General features: G+C 39.6%; 1 protein-coding gene across 1 annotated transcript in view; it reads left to right on the top strand.

The window, feature by feature from the left end:
• LOC130906425 (transcriptional regulator ATRX-like) overlaps window positions 1-22,832 on the top strand; it is a 60,057-nt gene that overhangs the window by 16,376 nt on the left and 20,849 nt on the right. The window contains exons 11-20 of the mRNA XM_057820759.1: window positions 13,727-13,881; window positions 13,987-14,154; window positions 14,219-14,318; window positions 14,530-14,611; window positions 14,698-14,883; window positions 14,956-15,088; window positions 18,385-18,494; window positions 19,650-19,793; window positions 19,853-20,033; window positions 20,099-20,236. Of these exons, the coding sequence (XP_057676742.1) occupies window positions 13,727-13,881; window positions 13,987-14,154; window positions 14,219-14,318; window positions 14,530-14,611; window positions 14,698-14,883; window positions 14,956-15,088; window positions 18,385-18,494; window positions 19,650-19,793; window positions 19,853-20,033; window positions 20,099-20,236 (1,397 nt within the window). The remainder of the gene's footprint in view (window positions 1-13,726; window positions 13,882-13,986; window positions 14,155-14,218; window positions 14,319-14,529; window positions 14,612-14,697; window positions 14,884-14,955; window positions 15,089-18,384; window positions 18,495-19,649; window positions 19,794-19,852; window positions 20,034-20,098; window positions 20,237-22,832) is intronic.

Below are 22,832 nucleotides of genomic sequence, written 5' to 3'. Positions count from 1 at the left end.
TCTTCAGTCAGCGTTTTATACCAACTTCATGCAGAATGGAGCAGTATAGGCCGTTGCTTGGTGCCCACTTCGTTCAGACTTTACAGTATAACAGCAGAGGTCTGTGCTCGCGATTAAATGTACATTAATTATAAGAACAATGACAGGTACCTTCTTTTTTGTATGTTTCCGACATAGTGCCGAGTCTGCCGACCTGCAGTTATGTTAGCTTCTATTTGTATTTTAGTCGTAGGTAACTAACCTTTTTATGTAATTCTTTTAGTTTGTCTGTATGTTATTCATTTGATTTTACACTTTCTGAGCTGCTGCAATGCCTGAATTTCCCCCTATGAGGCATTATCTAAATGCTAATGTTTACAGCAATTGGCTAACTTGCATAGTAAAAGTCCGCTAGCTTAAATGCTATATAATGTTAATGTTTACCAGATAGTTTGTGGTGCGCAGTAGAAACAATCTGGTGCGCACCAGATTACTTAAATTTATTTTATTTCTGTTGATGTCCCTTTTTGGGTCTCCATACAAAGCAAAGCAAGTATCGCTAGGATGATTATGAAAGTACGGTTCAACTCAGAACAAGTGTTTTTTTTTTTTTGGCAGCCCTTTTAATTTTCGTCTTACTTTTGGACGATAATACTTATCGGTCTTAGTCATATTTTAGTCATTTGAAAATGTGTTTGTCTTCGTCTAGTTTTTGTTGACGAAAACTCAGATTAATTTCGTCAAGTTTTACCCGCCGTTTACGCACTATTTTTGTTTGAAAAATTTGAAAGATTCACTCCAAAAATAAATATAATAAATAAAAAAAGTTTCCAAGTTCCAACCATCTCGAATGAACATTGACAGACGAGCACATATTGTAGCATCTACAAACATCTACAAATCTATCACGTACCCTAGCATTTTTAGAATTTGTGGTCGTGGGCTGCATCACTCAGACAGCCTCACCATGTCGTGCCACGACAAAATTGCGTCATATCATGACAAATGAGATTTATTATTTTTTTTCCACATTTTTTTCCCAGGAAGAACCATAAAAAAGATCTTGAAATTTCTTCTTCTTGAAATCTTTGAAATATTTCATTAGCCAGACTAATGACGTAGCTCTCAGCTACTCTACATGTACGTAAAATGCGCACAGCTACATTACGCGTACGTATTACGTACGAATACGACATTTTTTCTCATAGCAGTAGTACTACTTACATCTCGTAGTCCTTATTTTTCCTTTAATTGGCCCTAATAGGAGCAGGAGTAGGGGAAAGGTTTTACTAGGTGAGAAGAGGCATAGTTTTTGTTGTTGTTGTTCTTCGTGAACGACATTTCCACACAAACGCACATTGAGGTACCATTTAGCTTAGCAAGGAGAGGTATAAGAGTCATCTTTCAAGAGTCCCAGACCTCGCGGAACTTGGAAAAAAAGCACATTTTTCAAGGTTTCGTCAGCCGAGATTGCGTATATCCGTCCTTCGAAACAGCCTGATAGCACAGATGTAAGTACACATGCCCCTCTGTTATCAGATGTGTTGTTGACGTTAGCACGGTGGCGCTCTGAAAATAGAGCAAAGTTCTATTTTGGGCCCGCCTCTCGAAGCAATTTCATTCAAACTTGCCATTCTGTACAAGACAGCCGTCCACCGCTCACTTTAGCCAAAAAGTCCGATCCAAAATACTGTAATGCCCTGGATGAGGGGGAAGAAGGAGAGGAGTCTGTATTGGCTTACCCACTTTATTGTGGCAACAATGATAAAGAAAAACAACAACAAAATAACAGTGAGCTGCCGCGACATGCGACCGCTATCCCATGCTATCTCACTTGTTCTCCCATTCTTCCTACTCGCTTCCCTCCACGTCACAGCTCCCCAGTCCGATTGTATTTCAAGGGGGCCGTGCATAGTTTTGGACATGGTAATACACAATGAATAGGTTGCTGCTGAACCCTTCACACTAGGCTGCTGCTAGTTTGAAACGGCTTTTTTAAAAAAAAATCTCTTTTGCGAGGCGTGGCGGCTTCTATTTTGGTGTGGCGGTGCGCCACAATCTTTTACTTGTAGGGGAAACCCTGACGCATAACACACACTCCGCAGGAAATAGCATGTTATTTTCAATTAATTACACCCACCTGGACGCCCCAGGACGCTCGACGTTAGCAATAGCCTAATGCTAACGTGAACACGAGTGCTATGCTAACGCTACGAGTTACATTTAGTGTGTGATGATCACTCAGCACAGACCTTTAAAAGCTAAAGCAATTGCTCATTCGCCGTCAATTGACTGTGGTAAACATCCAATCCATTTAAAAGGGGAATTCAATCACTGCCAGCTTCTCCCATTTCAAATGGATTGGACGTCGATTGCCGTCAGTGGCACTGAAACACGATCATTCAATGCCTTGAGGATTACTTAATACAATATAAATATCAAGTGCATCGGTCTGAAGATCCACCTTAGATTGCTGTTATTTCCTCTACTGATTTTCCTTTTAAAGTATCTAATGTATTTCTATATGACAGGCCCGGTTTAAATGTGGCCAGAAATATAATCTCTATTTTAACCAAGTTGCCTTTCCAATGGTTTATGTTGAAGACTGGTGTTGAAACCTTTTGGTGTACATGGCCCAAAAAAAAAAATTCCTCTAAAACATGACGATATACTATGTCAGGTTTTTGTGATGGACATAATCTTGTCATATTAATGATTGAAAAAAAAAAAACATTGATAACAAGACTGATTGGTGATATTTTTTGTAGGCACAAATCACATCTAGTTGTAAAAGATGTGATTTGTGGTGCATGCGCATTGACTTTTTGGACTGTTAATTAGTGCAAGATTTAACATTTAAGGCGTCGACATCAAGCCTTTGGTATTTTCCATTTAAATGAACAATAAATTTTGTTGTGACGTTATACTTTTAAAACTGGCATTTAGTCTCTTATTTTTCAAGGGCCTGTCTTTTGTCACTCTGCGTAAATATATTGTGTTTAACATTTTTTTTTAATTTCCAATACCTTCATCTTTTAAATGATTCAGATTTTTAATGCATGTTTCAGAACAGAGATATGCACTCCCCTACCTAAAAAACAATATTTCTTTCTCTGCCACCAAACTCTTAAAAGTTGAAGACTAGCTTAAAGACTTAAATTTGTGCTAACAAAAAAACTATCACTACTAGTGCCAAGCAAATAGGGCTGCCAAGATGAATTGACTGATAGGCAACTACCGTATTTTCCATACTATAAGGCACACCTAAAAGCCTTCAATTTTCTAAAAAGCCGACAGTGTGCCTTATAATCTGATGCGCCTTGTAATATTGGTTAATCATGACGTTCCCTTTAGATTAGCTCCATCTAGTGGATGCATAACGCAACCCCAAGCACTGCAGTTTTAAAATAGGCAAATTATGCTGTCCTCATGTCGAAGCGTCTACTTTTTCCCAAGCTAGACAGCTAGTTAACAACGCTTTAATAACTAATGATGTTCTGATTTATGAAATGAATGGCCTCAAGCCATTGTCCTCCTAAGACCGTTGTAGAACTACAAAAAAAGTACACAAGCATTAGCATTAGCAACAACGTTATCTCGCCAGACAAGTTTGCTAAACAAACAAAAAACGTCTCATACAAAAAAAATGTAACATTTCTCGTAATAACAGATTACATACATTCTTTTACACAACCATACTTACGGGCAAATCTTGTCCAGGGTTCATATAAGCACAACATTATAACAAAGGCGTCAGCCGGAGAACATATTGGATTGGCCATATTGAATTTGCGAGAATTCAATAAACCATGTTGCAAAGCGACCACAAGAGGGCGCTGTAAGACAGCACAAAAATCTCTGCCGTAAAACTTACCAAAAGGCAGAAAACCAATTGTTGAAGGTGCGCCTAATACTCTGATGCACCTTATAGTGCGGAAAATACTTTAATCGATTTTCAAATTGATAACTAGGATATATATTATGTAGAGATACATAAATAATTTGATACCATATTGATATCATTTAGCTACATAGGAGACCTAAAAATTGTTCAAATCTTCAGTTTTGAATTTTTTAGCTAAAAAGAAAAACGACTAAGCAGTTCATATACTCTTCAGTTTTTGATTTTTTTGACATTTTTTGTATTCAACATTCAACAGTCAACATCTCATTTGTGTTGTCCTCGATGAAAGCAGATTATCTTTGTTAAAATTTAAAATTAATACTCGCAAACATCTGCTTCTACGTTAAAAAATAATGAAACCTTTTCATAGTCACATTCCCGGTATTTTCCCTACTATAAGGTGCGGCGCAATTAAAAGGCGCACCTTCAATGAATTGCCTATTTTAAAACTTTCAGATATGGGGCGCACCGCGTTGTAAGGCACAAGGGGTCTAAGGGTTTGTGTTATGCAGCCACCAGATGAAGCTGCGCTAAAGGAAATGTCATTCCGATTTACGTAGAAATTCGGATTACGTCACCAGTGTAGAAACTGAACTCGTTCGTAACAGCTCCCAAAAATTTTTTTTACAGCACAATCGAAGCATAAACGATTGACATCATTTTTAGCTTTTTTTTTTTTTTTTTTAATCAAAACTTGGGGGCTGGCTGACCTAAGATTGACCTGTAAAAGAATTATAAATATCTTAAAAATGATAGCAGTACAAACGAAATTTTTGTACACAAACGTAGCACAAGCGATTGACATCATTTTTACCGTATATAAATTTGTGTCTGATGGGGGTGCCAACTTCAGAGGTTTGAACAAAATGGTACTGAAAAGAAAATCATAATTAGTGATTTGGAGTGACACTGATGGTTTAGTAAACTTGTTAACATGTTATCTATGCAATAGTCATCTGAATAAGTCTTAATGGCCATGTTACGTTAAAATAATGGGCAGTGGGCACGTTCTCATTTGGTTTTTTTATGCGTCATGTAACATTAGCATCTTGTACACTTATCCAGGCTGTTGTTCTGTATTCAATTTTTTATTTTAAATTGCCTTAAGATGACATTTCTATTCTTGGTTTTGGAGTTTATCAAATACATTCAGTGAGGAGCAGAAGTATTTGAACACCCTGCGATATTGCAAGTTCTCCCCTCATAGAAATGATGGGCAGGTTAGAATTTTTCATGGTAGGTGCTTGTCCACTGTGAGAGACGATCAAAAACAAACAAAAAAATCCAGACATCACACTGAATGATTTTTTTAACAATTTATTTGTATTATACTGCTGCAAATAAGTATTTGTACACCTGTCTATTAGCTAGAATTGTGAGCCTCAAAGACCTGTTAGTTGCCTTTAAAATGTCCACCTCCACTTATTCTCCTAAATAAGTGGAGTGGAGGTGGACTTTTTGAGTCTGACTTTTTGACCTGTTTGAGGCGGTTAGCTGCATATAAACACCTGTCCACCCCATACACAACAAAGACACCAGAGACAGAATTGTAGACCTCTACAAGGTTGGAAAGCGGTATGGTGCAATTGTCAAGCAGCTTGGTGATGTAAGATCCACCGTTGGAGCAATTATTAGAAAATGGAAGAGGCTAAACATGACTGTCAATCTTCCTCGAACTGGGGCTCCATGCAAGATCTACCTCGTAGGGTCTCACTGATCCCAAGAATGGTCAGGAATCAGCCAAGAACTACACAGGAGGAGCTGGTCAATGACCTGAAAGGAGCTGGGACCACAATTTCAAAGGTTGCTGTTGGTAATACACTAAGATGTCATGGTTTAAAAACATCCATGGCACGCAAGGTTCCCCTGCTTAAGTTTGCCAATGACCTTTAGATGATCCAGATGCGTCATGGGAGAAAGTTATGTGGTCATAGTAGTCATAATTCCACTCATAATTGTTGGAGGAAGAAAAATCATGACTACCATCCCAAGAACACCATCCCTACTGTGAAGCATGGGGGGGTAGCATCATGCTTTAGGGGTGTTTTTCTCAACATGGGTCTGGACAACTGCACTGTATGAAGGGAAGGTTGACCAGGGCCATATATTGTGAGATTTTGGGGGGGTAACCGTGACTGTCTTCCAACATGACAATGGCCGGACGCAGACAGCTAGAATAACCAAGGATTGGCTTCGTAAAATGTATATCAAGGTTCTGGAGTGGCCTAGCCAGTCTCCAAACCTTAATCCAACTGAAAATCTTTGGATGGAGCTGAAACTTGGTGTTTCTCAAGGATAGCCCTGAAACCTGACAGATTTAGAGAAGATTTGTGCGGAGGAATAGGCCAAAATTCCTATTTCCATATGTTAAAACCTGGTGAAGAACTGGAGAAAGCGTCTGACCTCTGTAATTGCAAACAAAGCCTTCTACACTAAATATTGGCACTGATTTTCTCAGGGGTACAAACACTTATGAACCCCATTAAATTACAAATAAATTATTTAGAAATCATACAATGTGAGTTCTGGATTTTTTTTGTCTATAAGTGGAAATGCACCTATGATTGAAATTTCAGAACTTGAAACTTGAGAGTAGCTGAGATCTGTCGTGACAGAACATCGCTTCAATGATATTTGGCGCCATCTAGCGTCGTGAATGGGTACAATGTCTAGACCACGAATATAAGACGATCCCCACTTTTTCAGTCTTATTTCAATGCAAAAAACACAGTCTTATATTCGGGCCAATACGGTACTGAAATATCTGCAGAAATGCGAGGGGTGTACTCACTTTTGTGATACACTGTATACTCAGGTGCGACTTATAGTCCGAAAAATACGGTACCCGGTGACTTCATGACTGTCAAAATAATAGTTCGCGGCAGCCCTACAAGCTTTTCAATAACAAGTCCTTTATCTGCTGAGGCTTGGAGCTATCTGTCACCACATTAGTATTTCTGGTCTCAAGGCATTTGATTTCGAAGCAACTGGAAAAATTTTATTCAATTAAAAACTGTTTTAGTAATAATTTGCGGGTACAGATTCAGGAAACTGAATCCGTATACGGTAAACTGGCAACAGCAGCTTTGTAAATTGGCATACTTGTATGTTTTACCCCACTTTCTATGCACAGATAAACATTACTGCTGACCATTTTCTAAAGCTTAATGCACAGCTTCTGTAAATGGAGGACTTTTGACTGCCTTCCAAATCCGACTGAAGTTGAGACAATTTGTGTTTACATTCAAATGTCGCAGGTCAGTACATCCCAATTCGTTAAGAGACAATGTTACACATCTGAGAATCGAGAGTGGGCTGTGAAACAACAATTCTAAACATCCAAATTCCGATACTGTCCTTTTTTTAATGACACCCATGTTTGTTTCTCGTGTTTTTCTCTCCAGGTCGGATTTTCTGACAGCACAGCAGTGAATGCAGTGCTGTTAGGAAGGAATGTCTTAAATGTGGGATTTTGTAGTTCTCGACTCAGTAGTTTGTGACGTGACTTTTTTTTTTTTTTTTTTACTCGCTAACAAAAATGGTCAGCAAGAATGTGAAGATCACATTGTTTGTGCTAACGGAAGCCAAAATCTGGTGCTATTTTATCGGGAGTTAGCCACTTAGCACACTCCGATTTAACACTTTCCGTTGTAAAGACCTTGGATGCACTGGCAAAGGGTGACTGCGGCACTCCCTAGTGACTCATGTTGATGACCTACTTTTAGATTAGGCACACGTACAAGCATCTGCGAGACTTGACAAGGGATGGACAATTGAGATCAAGTCTGGAAGAGGTCCCCTCGCAACACGCTTCGTTCCGGGCCGGAGTTGTGCTAGCATAGAGTAGAGGTAGCGCGAACAGTTTTTATTTATATGTGGTAGTTTTAAATGTTTTTTTTATTTTACCAGGGGACGTTTGGAACAAGAAAGACAGTCTGGGCAATTTTTTGGGGTGCACGAATCATCCTAACTTCACAAGTGTTAAGTATTAATAAGACATTCCATTGGAAAAGTTGAACCTGTTGAGCTACAAATGATTGACAGCCCAATTCTCAACCCCTCCCTCCCGCATTTTGTTCACTTCCTGTGGGTGTAATTGCCTTGTCTCGTTACATTTTTCAATATCTTAAGAAAAAAAAAAGTCATGAGAAATGATGTAATAAAATGGGGGAAAAAAATCATATATATCGTTCCTAGAAAGAAAAATGTTATGTCTTTTGATTCATTTGTGCATACAACTTGCTTGCTCTTAATAAATGTTTTCTTTTTAAAATGTCTCACTAGTCTTTCACGTCACGATGACACCTCAGTGAAGTTGCCCCCCACCCCATCAGACGCAAATTTAAATGTCACTTGTTTGTGCTACATTTATGCTGTAAAAATTTTCATTTGTGCTGATGTCGTTTTTGAGACATTTACAATTATTTTTGGGGTCAATATTGAAGGAATCTGACCTTTTAGCCAGACTGCCGGAGCTGCGCTGGGCCAGCGACCCGGGCCGGCGAGAAGCCAATAACCCGGCCAAAAGGCCAAACTCCGCGCGGTCACCTCAGTCTAAATAATCCCTTGTACTGACTCCATTTTGAAAGCTGGAAAAAGGATTCGAAGCGCAAGTTGACGAATTATTCAGGTCGACAGCGATCAAACGGTAAGGCAAACAGAAAATACTCAGGCGAGGATTCAGGGTCACCATATCACACGTCAACAAAAGGTTCTCGAGAAAAATGACAATGCTTAGTTAAACATGGTCTTTCTTAAGGCTCGTGGGGTGGGCCGTGGGCAGGAAGAAGGGTGTGTTTAGGATATGATAGGTTGTTTTTTATGTTTATTGTGCGGAAATCTAATTGTAACATGTATTTGTTACATGTTTTAATGCATTTAATGCAAAGATTTATGTCTGAAATTTGGGGGGCTTGGAGCTGATTAGGGCATTACACGCGTCCCTACTATGAGAGTTTACAGGTTACGATATAACAGGTAGTCCCCGGGTTACGACGTACGGGACTTATGCAATTTCGACTTTACTCCGCCCAATTTTCTCCAATCTTTTTTTTTTTTTTTTTTGTCGCATAAACAGTACCTTGTTGTAACTCACTGTCTTTTTTTTACTTTATTAATATGACATATTCTGTCCTCACTAAACGTGAAGTTGTCAGCTTGACAGACAGCAAACAAGGCAACTGTGCTTTTTGAAGCTTTTGACTTCCTTCATTTTTGGCAATTTGTAAAGGTATAACACATATGTACACTTACACTGGCATGAAAAAGTGAACCTTTTGGAATTTCTCACATCAAATGTGAACTGATCTTTTCCAAATCACACATGACGGAACTGCTTTAACTAAAACCACCCAAACATTTATAGGTTTGTATATTTTAATGAGGATAGCATGCAAACAATGACAGAAGGGGGAAAATAGGTGAACCGTGTGCCTAAGGAGACTTAAAGAGCAACTGAAACCCATTTTTACCAAACACTTTAAGTCAGGTGTGTGCCCAATCATTGTTGATTGGTTTAAAGCTTCCCTGCCCACTATAAAACACACACCTGGTAAGAATTGTCTTGATGAGAAGCATTGCCTGATGTGCATCATGGCTCGGTCAAAAGATCTGTCTAAACACCTGCGATCAAGGATTGCTGATTTGTATAAAGCTGGGAAAGGAGACAAAACCATTTCTGAAAATGTAGATGTTCATCAGTCAACAGTCAGAGAAGTTGTCTACAAATGGAGAGCGTTTGGCACTGTTGCTTCTCTCCCAAGGAGTTTTCGACCAACAAAGATGACGCCAAGAGTTCAGTGCAGAATACTCAGGTAAAAAAGAACCCTTGAGTGTCTGCTAAAGACTTACAGAAATCACTGGCGCTGTCCAATACCTCTGTTCACACATCAACTATATGTAAAACTATGGCCAAGAATGGTATTCATGGGAGGACTCCACAGTGGAAACCACTGCTGTCTGAAAAAAACATCTCTGCCTGGGCTTCCGGCTGTGGGAGTGGGGGGAGGTCGGGGCTCCGGTCTCGCGTCGCCCCACGGCGGGTCCTCGGCGTTCTCCTGCCTCCGCCTTCCCCTCTCTTCTCTAACTGAGTATCCGCCCTGTGGGCCGCTGCGGATCGCTGGCTGGGCGGCGGTGTATCGGCTGGATGTTGCCTGCTACGGCGGGGGACCCTGTCCTGCCCTGGGCTTGGTGGGCCGCTGGGGGCCCTGTGGCATGCAGTGTCGGCTGGGGGGCTGCGGCGGCGGTTCGTGGCCCGGGTGGGCGGACGAGCATGGGGTTGGTGGTGCGTCCCCTCTTGCCATCCCCGAGGGCCGGTAGATGGGCGCGCGGGTGGCCCGGGGGACCACCCTGTTTTCCGGGGGGGGAGGGACTCCTTTGCTGGGCTGCGGGAGGAGGGATGGGCTGCGCTGACCCCCCTCCCCCCGTGTCGGCGTGCGCGTGGCGTCTCCGCTTGTCTGCGTGGCTGCTGCGTGCCCGGCAGGGCCCGCGTGCGGCTGGATGTTATTGGGCGCGCCCGGGCGGGGGGACCCGGTGCCGGGATTGGTGATGGGGCGGCGTAGGGTCGGTCGCCAACGGGCTTACACTCACTAGGGATTCACACGATTACTGGGTTCTAAATCACAGAGATGGTTTGTGTACACTTTACTCCTTTCGATCACTTAGCTTATAGACCCCCCCACCTTCTTCCCCCTCTTTCCCTGGTCAACAGGCCCCCCACGTGGTGTCAACCTGAAATACATTTAGCTGACGATAGCACCAACATATTAGTAGTTAGTGTAGTTAGGCGTTCAGTGTATTTCTTGTTGTTGTGTTTCTTCTCTTTCTTCTCTTGTGTTTCTTTTCTTCTGTTCCCCCATATCCCCTTCCTGTTCGCTGTTTTGTCATAATAAATGAGGTATGTTGAATGATCACAAAGGGAGTATGTCAGACGCTCAATGTGAAACATTAAAACTGTTCAGACTATCCGGGCACTTAGACTTCCATTCTCCGTGTCAAACAGCTGAACAGGACAGGTTTAAAAAAAAAAAGAAAAAAACATTGTTGCCCGTTTAATGTTCGCAAAAAGGCACTTGGACACTCCACAGAAGTTTTGGCAAAATATTTTGTGGACTGATGAAACCAAAGTTGAAATGTTTGGGAGTAACCCACAACGTCATGTGTGGAGGAAAAATGGAACAGCTCACCAACATCATCACCTCATCCCCACAGTGAATCATGGGAGCATCATGATTTGGGGCTGTTTTGCTGCCGCTGGGCCTGGACAACTTGCAATAATTAGTGGAAAAAGAATTCAAAAGTTTATCAGGATGTTTTGCTGGAAAACCTGAGGCCGTCTGTCAGACAGTTGAAGCTAAAAAGAGGATGGATGTTGGAACAAGACTGATCCAAAACACAGAAGTAAATCGACTTCAGAATGGTTTCAGAAGAACAAAATACACGTTCTGGAGTGACCAAGTCAAAGTCCAGACTTGAACCCCGTTGAGATGGTCTGGTTGAAGTTATTGCTGCCAAAGGGGGTGGGGGGCACAAAATATTAAATGTGATGGTTCACTTTCTTGTTTTCCCCCCTTCTGTCATTGTTTGCATACTCTCCTCATTGAAATATGAAAATGTTTGGGTGGTGTTAATGAAAGCAGTTTTTTTCATCTGTGATTTTGACAAATATCAAATCACATTTGGTGATTTGAAATTAAATGTTTGAAATGAATGCAGAAATGTGAGAAATTCCAAAAGGTTCAGATACTTTTTCATACTACTGCATGTTCAAAACGACACACATTTTAACAATAAAACACTTGACACAAAACAATGTTCAAACATCCATCTAGTCTGATCAATATGTAAAGTAGATTAAATTAGCCTAATTCAACAAAAGACCGCTATCTTAAATGTTAGGAATGCTAACGTATTTACTAGGGCTGTCAAAATTATCGCGTTAACGGGTGGTAATTAATTTTTAAAATTAATCACGTTAAAATATTTGACGCAATTAACGCACATGTCCCGCTCAGACAGATTTAAATGTCAGTAGAGTGAAATGCCCACTTGTTAATTGTGTTTTATGGAGTTTTGCCGCCCTCTGCTGGCGCTTGGGTGCGACTGATTTTATAGGCTTCAGCACCCATGAGCATTGTTTAAGTAATTATTGACATCAACAATGGCGGGCTACTAGTTTATTTTTTGATTGAAAATTTTACAAATTTTATTAAAGCGAAAACTAAAATTAAGAGGGGTTTTAATATAAAATTTCTATAACTTGTGCTAACATTTATCTTTTAAGAAGTACAAGTCTTTCTATCCATGGATCGCTTTAACAGAATGTTAATAATGTTAATGCCATCTTGTTGATTTATTGTTATAATAAACAGATACAGTCCTTATGTACCGTATGTTGAATGTATATATCCATCTTGTGTCTTATCTTTCCATTCCAACAATAATTTACAGAAAAATAGGGCATGTTTTATAGATGGTTTGAATTGCGATTAATTACGATTAATTAATTTTTGAGCTGTAATTAACTCGATTAAAAATTTTAATCGTTTGACAGCCCTAAAATATTCCTTTAACTTAATTTTATTGCTGACACTGCGTTTCGGGGTCATCAACATGTTGTGCCACCCTACCCCAAAGTTAAAACTCCGCCGATGCCTAATATATACGGAGTATGACAAAACTGAGTACACCCCTCGCATTTCTGCAGATAATTAAGTATATCTTTTCATGGGACGACACTGAAAAAATGACACTTTGACACAATGAAAAGTACACAGAATATATATATAATTTACAGAAAAATATGGCATATTTTATAGATGGTTTGAATTGCGATTAATTGCGATTAATTACGATTAATTTTTAAGCTGTAATTAACTCGATTAAAAATTTTAATCGTTTGACAGCCCTAGTATTTACATTTCTCATAGCAAATCGCTCACACGTTACGCTACAAACTGTAGCTGTTAACTTCATTACAAATGCATACACAAACATATATTAGCTGAAACAACTTACACCCTTATGTGGGCTAAACCAGAGCGGAGCTGTCCTTTATCCATGTTAGACAAGAGTCTGCTCCTCAGTCATAAGGCGACAGTCCAGCCAGACTCAACGCTGCCACCAGAGGGCAGTGTATCCGCCATCATTATACAAAATTCAAAGCTTTTGGACTTTTTGATTGTTATTTTGGGGTACTTAAACCATTAATTCCAATTTACGCAAAAATTCAGTTAATTTGTTAGCATAGGAACGGAACTCGTTCGTAACCAAGGGACTACCTGTATTTACAGAACCAATTAATGTTGCAAGTAGAAGTATCACTGTAACTCCAAAACCGTAGCAGCACAAATGAAAATGTTTACAGCACAAACGTAGCACTACCGTTTGGCATCATTTTTATGTAAATTTGCACCTGATGAAGGGCCAACTTCACGAACCCTAAACCCTAACCTAACTCAAACGTAGCACAAATGATTGACATAATTTTTAGCTGGTTTAGATTAAAGTGGTGCTGGTTAACCTCAGATTGACCTATAAAACAACTGGCGATGGCAGCACAAACAAAACTTTTTACAGCACAAACGTAGCACTACCGTTTGGCATCATTTTTATGTAAATTTGCACCTGATGAAGGGCCAACTTCACGAAGGTCACTATTTACGCATCTTTGTCAGTAAATTCACCTTGGCAGCTTTGTATTTTTCCGACAATTTTGTGGTTAAGCTTTCACTTCTCAATCAGACTTTTAATGTCATTTCTACCATGCCAGTATGTATCTAAACAGCTGACGCGATCATGAATTGAATTTGAGGTACCTTGTCCTTCTCTTCTACTTTTTAAAAGAATCGCTAAGAAAATACTTTTGGCCCAAATCAATGCCAACCTCTCATCGTTCGATGAGCTTTCGTCAGATGAAGAAATGCGGGATGACGAGTCTACTTCCGAGACGGAAACAGAATTTAATGAAGTCGCCGGAGAACGTGGATCTGAGGAAAATGGTGAGTTTTCTGTCTTCCAAAGAGAGGCACAAGTCACGTAGGTTCCTGTCCACCGGGAGTTCAAGCCTCCCTTTGGTGACCCCGTCCTTCAAATGTTTACCGCAGGGGAAAACTTGCCCTCGACGTCTTCTGACACTGATTTGGATGGCCCAAACTTGAGGCAGCACCACTTGCTGCGCCGCAAACTCACCTTGGATGAAAGCACAGGAAATGACATGGCGGCATCAGGGAACCAAGCAGAGAAGAAGAAGAAGAGCGTCAAGTTGCCGAGCAGTAAGGACGCCGCTGAGTGTCGCCTTGGAATTTTTTTCTTAACGTGACGCTGCTTTGTGTCCAGTTGATGAGAGCGGAGATACTGAGAATAGCTTCTCGGAGGCAGAAGAACGTGGCATTAGCGATGCGCTGAGTGAGTCAGAGGAGGAACACAAACAAGAAAGGTACAGAAGGAGATTTCAGTTGAGCACAGTCTACAAAAGTCGCATTATTAAGGCCTTGTTCAAATTTGCAGTCAAAATCCGATTTTTAGCACATCTAGATTGAAACTGGGTGGCTCTTTTGTAGTCTGAACAGTCTCAACCCAAAACATGAAAATATATTCAAGAAACCTGGACGTTTGCTTTTGAGCCTTCTACCATGCTCTTGTTCCAGTTCAACCCCTGAAGTCAAGAAAATGTCAATAAACAAGACTCCACCGACCATTATTTTGTTGTCTGACAGCAGTAACGAGGAGGTAACCGTAGCCGTGACCAATCACGTTTCATCACCATCAAGAAGAAGTTCAAACATTTTATTTTGACTTCACTCACATTGGCGCAGGACGAACAAGAGAAGGCTGAGAGCGAGATGAACAAGAGTCAGGGCACACCTAAAGGACGCAAAAAAATCCGCGAAATCATCCAAGACGACAATTTGCGGTCTGAAACGCAGGAGGCCTTGCGAGAGGAGGAGGAGCGATGTAAACGACTGGCAAGTAGGGAGCAGCTGATGGAGGACCGACGAGAGGTACCGCAGAACCGAATGGCGATAAACGCTTAGGTTTGTGGTCGCGGCTGACTGCCTAGCATTGCGTTCTAGACGGTTGTTGCAGAGCTGTCTCAGGAGTCTGTCACCACCAAGCTGATTCTGGATCAGGATGAGCAGACCAAAACACCTCTAGTGCAGGTGCACAGGAACCTAGTGACTGAACTCAAGCCTCACCAAGTAAATGGTCAGTACACACACACTATCATGGAGATATACTTTTGAAATGTAATCCCCAATTTTTTCCAACAGCATTCCTACTGATTTTCTCTCGTCACACATAATTATTTAAACGTTTTGGCAAAACATTTTAAAAAATGTCACATTTTTAACAGAAATTTACAATTTTTCAACCCATGTAAATCTTAATTTCCAGTTGCACATTAACCAGTCATCATTTTAAATATGCCCCCCCTGGGGGCCTGGTGTGTCATTGCATGGAATTGACTTGCCTTTATATGATTTTCCGGTAAAATATTGTCTATAAAAATTGTAAAGCAATAAAACAACACAATGAATGAAATGAACAAAAAAAGTAGGGCTGTCAAACAATTAAAATTTTTAATCGAGTTAATCACAGCTTAAAAATTAATTAATCGCAATTCAAACCATCTCTAAAATATGCCATATTTTTCTGTAAATTATTGTTGGAATGGAAAGATAAGACACAAGACGGATATATACATTCAACATACTGTACATATATGTACTGTATTTGTTAATTGTAACAATAAATCAACAAGATGGCATTAATAAAATTTGTAAAATTTTCAATCAAAAAATAAACTCGTAGCTCGCCATTGTTGATGTCAATAATTACGCAATGCTCACGGTGCTTAAACCCATAAAATCAGTCGCACCAAAGCGCCAGCAGAGGGAGACAAAAAACACAAGTAACAAGTGGCTATGACACTGTGCTGTCATTTTAATCTGTTTGAGTGGGGCATGTGCATTAATTGCGTCAAATATTTTAACGTGATTAATTAAAAAAAATTACCACCAGTTAACGCGATAATTTTGCCAGGCCTAAAAAAAGATATTTTTATAATGGGTCAAAATTGTTTTTTGAACAGATCATGTGACTAGCACCTTACACGGTCATTTGCTTTGCTTGGCCAAAACCACCCGAAGACCAAAGAGGCAAGATTCATGTGGCGGAAAACACTCAGGTGACTTGAAGTTCCTCTCTGAGACCCGCAATTTGGCCAACTTTCAAAATTGTCCAATATGCATTTGTGATACATCATTGGAAAGCTTAAAATCTCAATTTTCTAGGGAAAGACATTTTTCAACAGGAGGGCATTTTGAAAAAAAAAAAGTTTTTTAAACAGCAAAACCCTATCTGGAGGTGAGAGCATGCGAGAGCAGAATTACCGATGCCATGACTTTTGAGATATTATCGCGTACTTACCTTGTTTTGATCCAAAAACTCCATGTAGCATGTATCACTGAGTGTCAAGACACAGCTGTGAATGGCCACAGCTGGATTTTATGTGAAACATGGTAATATAACAAGGTCGCGATGCAGAAACCGCTAACATCGAGTAGTGGTCGAGATGTTCTTTTTCATATGTTTACCCTTATAGATGCTTTTTTTCCAATTTTTCTTTGTTTGGATCGATTATTTATCATCTAACATATCGGAGAAAATGCAACAGTAACAAAAAATACGATTAAGTGATAGTTATGAGGTAGATATCTGACTTTTTTACAGACGCCTTTTTTTATTGTGACATAATTTGTTTAAAAGTTTAAAATATGTGAGTGAATAATTTTTTAAAGTTTTTTTTTTTAACTAAATATTCGACATCAATTAATGATTCTAAGCTAAAAATGACAGATTTACAATAAAAAATCAAATTACTTACGTTTTTATGGCTGGGTTAAAACAAAATCAGTTGTGCGACGTCTGTAAACGGGGGTTTTCAGGGTAAAACGGGCAAATTAAAAATAGTTCGGGGAATTAATGTTCCATGAATCTGCTATGGCAGCATATAGACATATTGTTCTATCAGACACAAGTTCGTCTGGCTTAAAATACAGAAGTTTATTTTATGGAGGGGCGCAAGAGCAGAAACTGCTTTTTTAGCCTTGTCTGTGTTTTCCGCCATATATGTAATTTTTTTAAAACTATGCTTTAAAAAGCGACAACTACTGAGCAAGAACCAAGAATTGAAAATGTGTCGCCAGAGAGTACCGCCAAAATGGTTAGCGGAGATTCAATTTGCCCCACTAAAGACGGTGATTGTACAACAGAGCAACCACCAATGTCTTGCCAGTGTGGTTACCCCCGTCAAAAATTCTTTATCTTTTAAGAACTACAAGTCTTTCTATCCATGGATCGCTTTAACAGAATGTTAATAATGTTAATGCCATCTTGTTTATTTATTGTTATAATAAACAAATACACTACTTATGTACCGTATGTTGAATGTATATATCCGTCTTGTGTCTTATCTTTCCATTCCAACAATAATTTACAGAAAAATAGGGCATGTTTTATAGATGGTTTGAATTGCGATTAATTACGATTAATTAATTTTTGAGCTGTAATTAACTCGATTAAAAATTTTAATCGTTTGACAGCCCTAAAATATTCCTTTAACTTAATTTTATTGCTGACACTGCGTTTCGGGGTCATCAACATGTTGTGCCACCCTACCCCAAAGTTAAAACTCCGCCGATGCCTAATATATACGGAGTATGACAAAACTGAGTACACCCCTCGCATTTCTGCAGATAATTAAGTATATCTTTTCATGGGACGACACTGAAAAAATGACACTTTGACACAATGAAAAGTAGTCTATGTTCAGCTTATATAATAGAGTTCATTTATTTTCTCCTCAAAATAACTCAAAATATAGCCATTATTATCGAAACCCCTGGCAAAAAAAGTGAGTACACCCCTTTGAAAAAACATATATCCCTAAATGTCCAAATTGAGTACTCCTTGTCATTTTCCTTCCAAAATGTCATGTGACTCGATACAAGAGTCCTGTCAGCATTGCTGCAGAGATTGAAGAGGTAGGGGGTCAACCTGTTAGTGCTCAGATCATAAGCCGCACTCTACATCAAATTGGTGTGCGTGGCTGTCACCCCAGGAGGAAGCCTCTTCTGAAGAAAGCCCGCAAACAGTTTGCTGAAGACATGTCAATAAAGCACATGGATTACTGGAACCATGTTTTATGGTCTGATGAGACGGGCGGGTTTTCCTATTTTTCTTTACCAAAAAGTTTGTTTTTTTTCTTCCCAAAACTTCCCACAAAATCCCATTGACACATTCAAATACAAGGCTCATGTCTTTGCCAACATGATGAAAACAAATTTTTTTTCCTCCGTCACATTTTTGACCTTCAGCATGATGGCATTGCCCGCAATCTCTCCTGAAATTGCATCAACTAGTTTTGCCATTCATGAGTGCGAAAGTATCTGTAGGTTGTGCAAAAAGCCCTTTTTCTTTCTCTCCATGCTCTTCGACAGGAGTCCAGTTTATATGGGATAACTGTTGCGAGTCAGTGAAGAAGGTCAACTCCAGTCCAGGTTCGGGCTGCATCTTGGCTCACTGTATGGGCCTGGGAAAAACACTGCAGGTTTGAAGGTTTTCATTGATTTGGAAAAACTACAGGGGTGTCCGAACTATGGTCAGTGGACTACGGAGCCCCCCGGGTGCCAGGGTAGAAAAAAAGAAAATCATAGCTAATCTGTACCCACAGATTACTAAACTATACCTACAGTTTAGCAATCTGTACCCACAGATTACTAATCTTTAAACACATGGATAGTGAATAGAAATACAGGCTACTTTTATCCGGTCGCTGCTAATGCGGCTACTAAAAATAGCTAACTGACAAAAGAACACTAGTTGAATTAAACACGCACGGGCACGACAGCAGCACAGAAAATGTGCAAACACAACATGCCATCTTGATTGATGACACCTAAAGTGATATTTTAGACGGCTACCAAAGAAAACGTGCAATAGTTACCTTTTAAAACCCATTTGTTCGCTGAGGGCAAAACGTGCAGGTGCTTGCTCAGTCGGTCCCTCGGCGTTTGAAGTCCCCGCCAAACATTGGTGACTACTGTTTCCGGGTCATTGCTAAATTGTGGGTACAGTTTAGTAATCTGTAAATACAGATTACTAAAATATACCTACAGATTGCTAAACTGTGGGTACAGTTTAGTTATCTGTGGGTACAGATTGCTAAACTGTGGGTACAGTTTAGTAATCTATGGGTACAGATTGCTAAACTGTGGGTACAATATAGTAAACTGGGTACAGATTAGTAATCAGTGGGTACAGATTAGTGATCTGTGGGTACAGATTACTAAACTGTACCCACAGATTACTAAACTATGGGTACAGATTAGCAATAATTAAATTTAAAAAATTCTACCCGGGCACCTGGGGGGCTCCGTAGTGGACCAACGGCGGCCTGCCGCAAATATGCACATGAATCATGAATTTCAGACGACATTTTGTTGCACTTCTCAGTTTAAACACTAGATGGAGCTAGTCACTTAAACAGTCCCTCAACTATTTCCAATCACTGTAGGACAGTTTTTTTTTGTTTTTTTTAAACCCAATTCTGATATTCTAGCAAATGAAAGTGGAAAAGTTTGGACACCCCTGCACTAAAACTAAAATAATTCTCTGACAGCTCTCCCAATTCAAAATTTTCTATCAAGTCATGTCAATTTTGCTTGATTATTTACTGTACGAATGTATTCTTATACTTCTTTAGGTGGTTGCATTCTTGCATACGGTGTTGCAGTCAGAACGCTTAAGTTTTAAAACAGCCTTAGTTGTGTGTCCTCTCAACACTGTTCTCAACTGGATAAGCGAGTTCAACAAATGGCAACAAAACCTGGGCAAAGATAGAGTCAAGGTATGAGTTCGCACATGTGTAAACTGGAGTATATGCTTAAAAATACAAATGTATGGCAGGTTACCGAACTGGCCACCTCAAAGAATTTTGACGTCCGGTTCCAAGCTCTGCAGAGCTGGCAGACAACAGGCGGCGTTATGATTATGGGCTATGAAATGTACAGAAATCTCTGCTCTTCACGCACGCGGCCCGATAACCAATCAAAGCAGCAGCAGCTGAAAAACATTCTCGTGGATCCAGGTAGACTATTTTGCAGTTTTCAGGTGACGTGAACATTTTGTTAAAGGTTGTTTTTTCATCTTCAGGTCCAGATTTGGTGATATGTGACGAAGGGCACATTTTGCGCAATGTCAACTCCAATATTTCCAAAGCCATGGAAGCTGTAAAGACGCGAAGAAGAGTGGTGCTAACTGGCACGCCGCTGCAAAACAACCTGGTTGAGTGTAAGTTTTCGCCACTTGGAATGTTCATTTTTTACATCTGCCCAGTTTTATTGAAAATATCATGGAATAATGCCTACACAAAAGCTTAAATTCAGCCTACATTCTACGGCTGCAGCTATCGATTATTTTAGTAGTCAGTTATTCTTTGAAGTAGTTAGTTCGAATAATCAAGTAATCGGATTAGGAACCTAAAAAAAATTAAAATACCTGAATTTAGCCTCAAACGGTAAAAATAAATAAATAAATGACATTTAATTAGAACAAAAGAACCATTGGCTAACCTGCATCGTGAAAGTCTGCTAGCTTAATTACTTTAAAATGCTAACGTCATTTTTTTACAATGCTCTTAACAAATCGTTCAAACACATATTCCAACGAAAAACAGCTAAATATACCTAGAAACTAAATTACCAATGCATTAAAGACATATTAGTTCAAACAAAAACTGACCTTATATTGCTCTTAACAGGAAGCACCTGGATTCAGCCATGTTAAATGAGTTATATCATATTCACTGTTGCCACTAGAGGGTAGTGTATCCACCCAAATCAATAAAAATAAATGCAAACACTTTCAAGACAGACCATTACAACACCAATCTAATTAAACGAATACTCGAAGCAGCAAAATTTGATCCGAAGCTTTTTTATAATCGAATTACTCGAGTTAATCGATTAATGGTTGCAGCACTAGTAATATCCCGTCCCCAGCAAAAAGTGTACATGCAGGTTATGCTTTTATATAATCTCTACCAACGTTGAGACTAGTGCTGCAACAATTAATCGATTAACTCGAGTATTCGATTAGAAAAAAAATATTCGAATTAAATTTTGTTGCTTCGGGTGTTCGTTTAATTAAAGCGGCGTGTAATGGTTTATTTTGAAAGTGTTTGCATTTAGTTTTGTTGATTAGGGTGGATACACTGCCCTCTGGTCTGCCTCTTTTCACATGGCTGAATCCAGCTGCTCCCTGTTAAGACCAACGTAAGCTAAGTTTTTGTTTGAGCTAATGTTTTTAATGCCTTCATAATTGAGTTTATTGGCATCTTTAGCCGTTTTTTGTGGGAATATGTTTCTGAACTATTTGTTAAGAGCATTGTAAAAAAAAACTTTAACATTTTAGCGTTCAAGCTAGCTGACTTTTTCTATGGAAGTTAGCCAATTGTTCTTTTGTTGAACATACATCCTCATTTTAAAAAAAAAATAAAAAAAATTACCGTTTGAGGCTCAGCTCAGATATTTTAATTTTTCATCTTCCTTATCCGATTACTCGATTATTCGAACTGTCTAGTCCAACGATTAATCGACTACTAAAATATTCGATAGCTGCAGCCCTAGTTGGGACCAAACCCAAGCACTTGGTTTCATGGACAATGCAATACATTATGCAGAATTGAAAGGGGAATAAAGTCAGGCAGTTTGGCCAAAAATAACTTGGGCAATTATGCTATGTGGCTATACAGTGGTATGAAAAAGTATCTGAACCTTTTGGAATTTCTCACATATCTGCATATAATCGCCATCAAATGTGACCTGAGCTTTGTCAAAATCACACAGATGAAAAAAGTGTCTGCTTTAACTAAAACCACCCAAACATTTATAGGTTTTCATATTTTAATGAGGATAGTATGGAAACAGTGACAGAAGGGGGAAAAATAAATAAGTGAATTATCACATTTAAAATTTGGGATAACTTCAACCAGACGCTTCCTGTAGCTGCAGATCCGTCTGGCAAAACGATCAGGACTCATCTTAGCCCATTCTTGTCTACACAACTGCTGTAGTTCAGTCAGATTCATGGGATGTCTGGCATGAATCGCTATCTTTAGGTCATGCCAAAGCATCTCCATGGGGTTCAAGTCTGGACTTTGACTTGAACATGTATTTTGTTCTTCTGAAACCATTCTGAAGTTGATTTACTTCTGTGTTTTGGATCATTGTCTTGTTGCAGCATCCATTCTCTTTTTAGCTTCAAGTGTCTGACAGACGGCCTCAGGCAAAGCATCCAGATAAACTTTTGAATTCATTCTTAATGATTGCAAGTTGTCCTGGCCCTAAGGCAGCAAAACAGCCCCAAATCATGATGCTCCCTCTACTATGCTTCACGGTGGGGATGAGGTGTTGATGTTGGTGAGCTGTTCCATTTTTCCTCCACACACGATGTAGTGTGTTACTCCCAAACAATTCTACTTTAGTTTCATCAGTCCATAAAATATTTTGCCATAACTTCTGTGGAGTGTCCAAGTGCCTTTTGTGAACATTAAACGGGCAAAAATGTTTTTTTTAGACAGCAGTGGCTTCCTCTGTGGGTCCTCCCATGAACACCATTCTTTGCCATAGTTTTACATATAGTCAATATGTGCACATAGATATTGGACTGTGCCAGTGATTTCTGTTTTTAGCAGACACTGTAGGGTTCTTTTTTACCTCTCTGAGTATTCTGCACTGAACTCTCAGTGTCATCTTTGATGGACGGCCACTCCTTCTCTGACTGTCGATTGATGATCATCCAGACTTTTAGAGATGGTTTTGTATCCTTTCCCAGCTTTATACAAATCAACAATCCTTGTCTTCAGATAGCCGAGCCATGATGCATA

This window comes from Corythoichthys intestinalis, chromosome 18 (genome assembly GCF_030265065.1).
Source record: "Corythoichthys intestinalis isolate RoL2023-P3 chromosome 18, ASM3026506v1, whole genome shotgun sequence".
In the NCBI taxonomy this organism is placed as follows: Eukaryota; Metazoa; Chordata; class Actinopteri; order Syngnathiformes; family Syngnathidae; genus Corythoichthys; species Corythoichthys intestinalis.
Note: the sequence above shows the minus strand (reverse complement) of the source record. Positions and strands in the feature narration are given on the sequence as shown.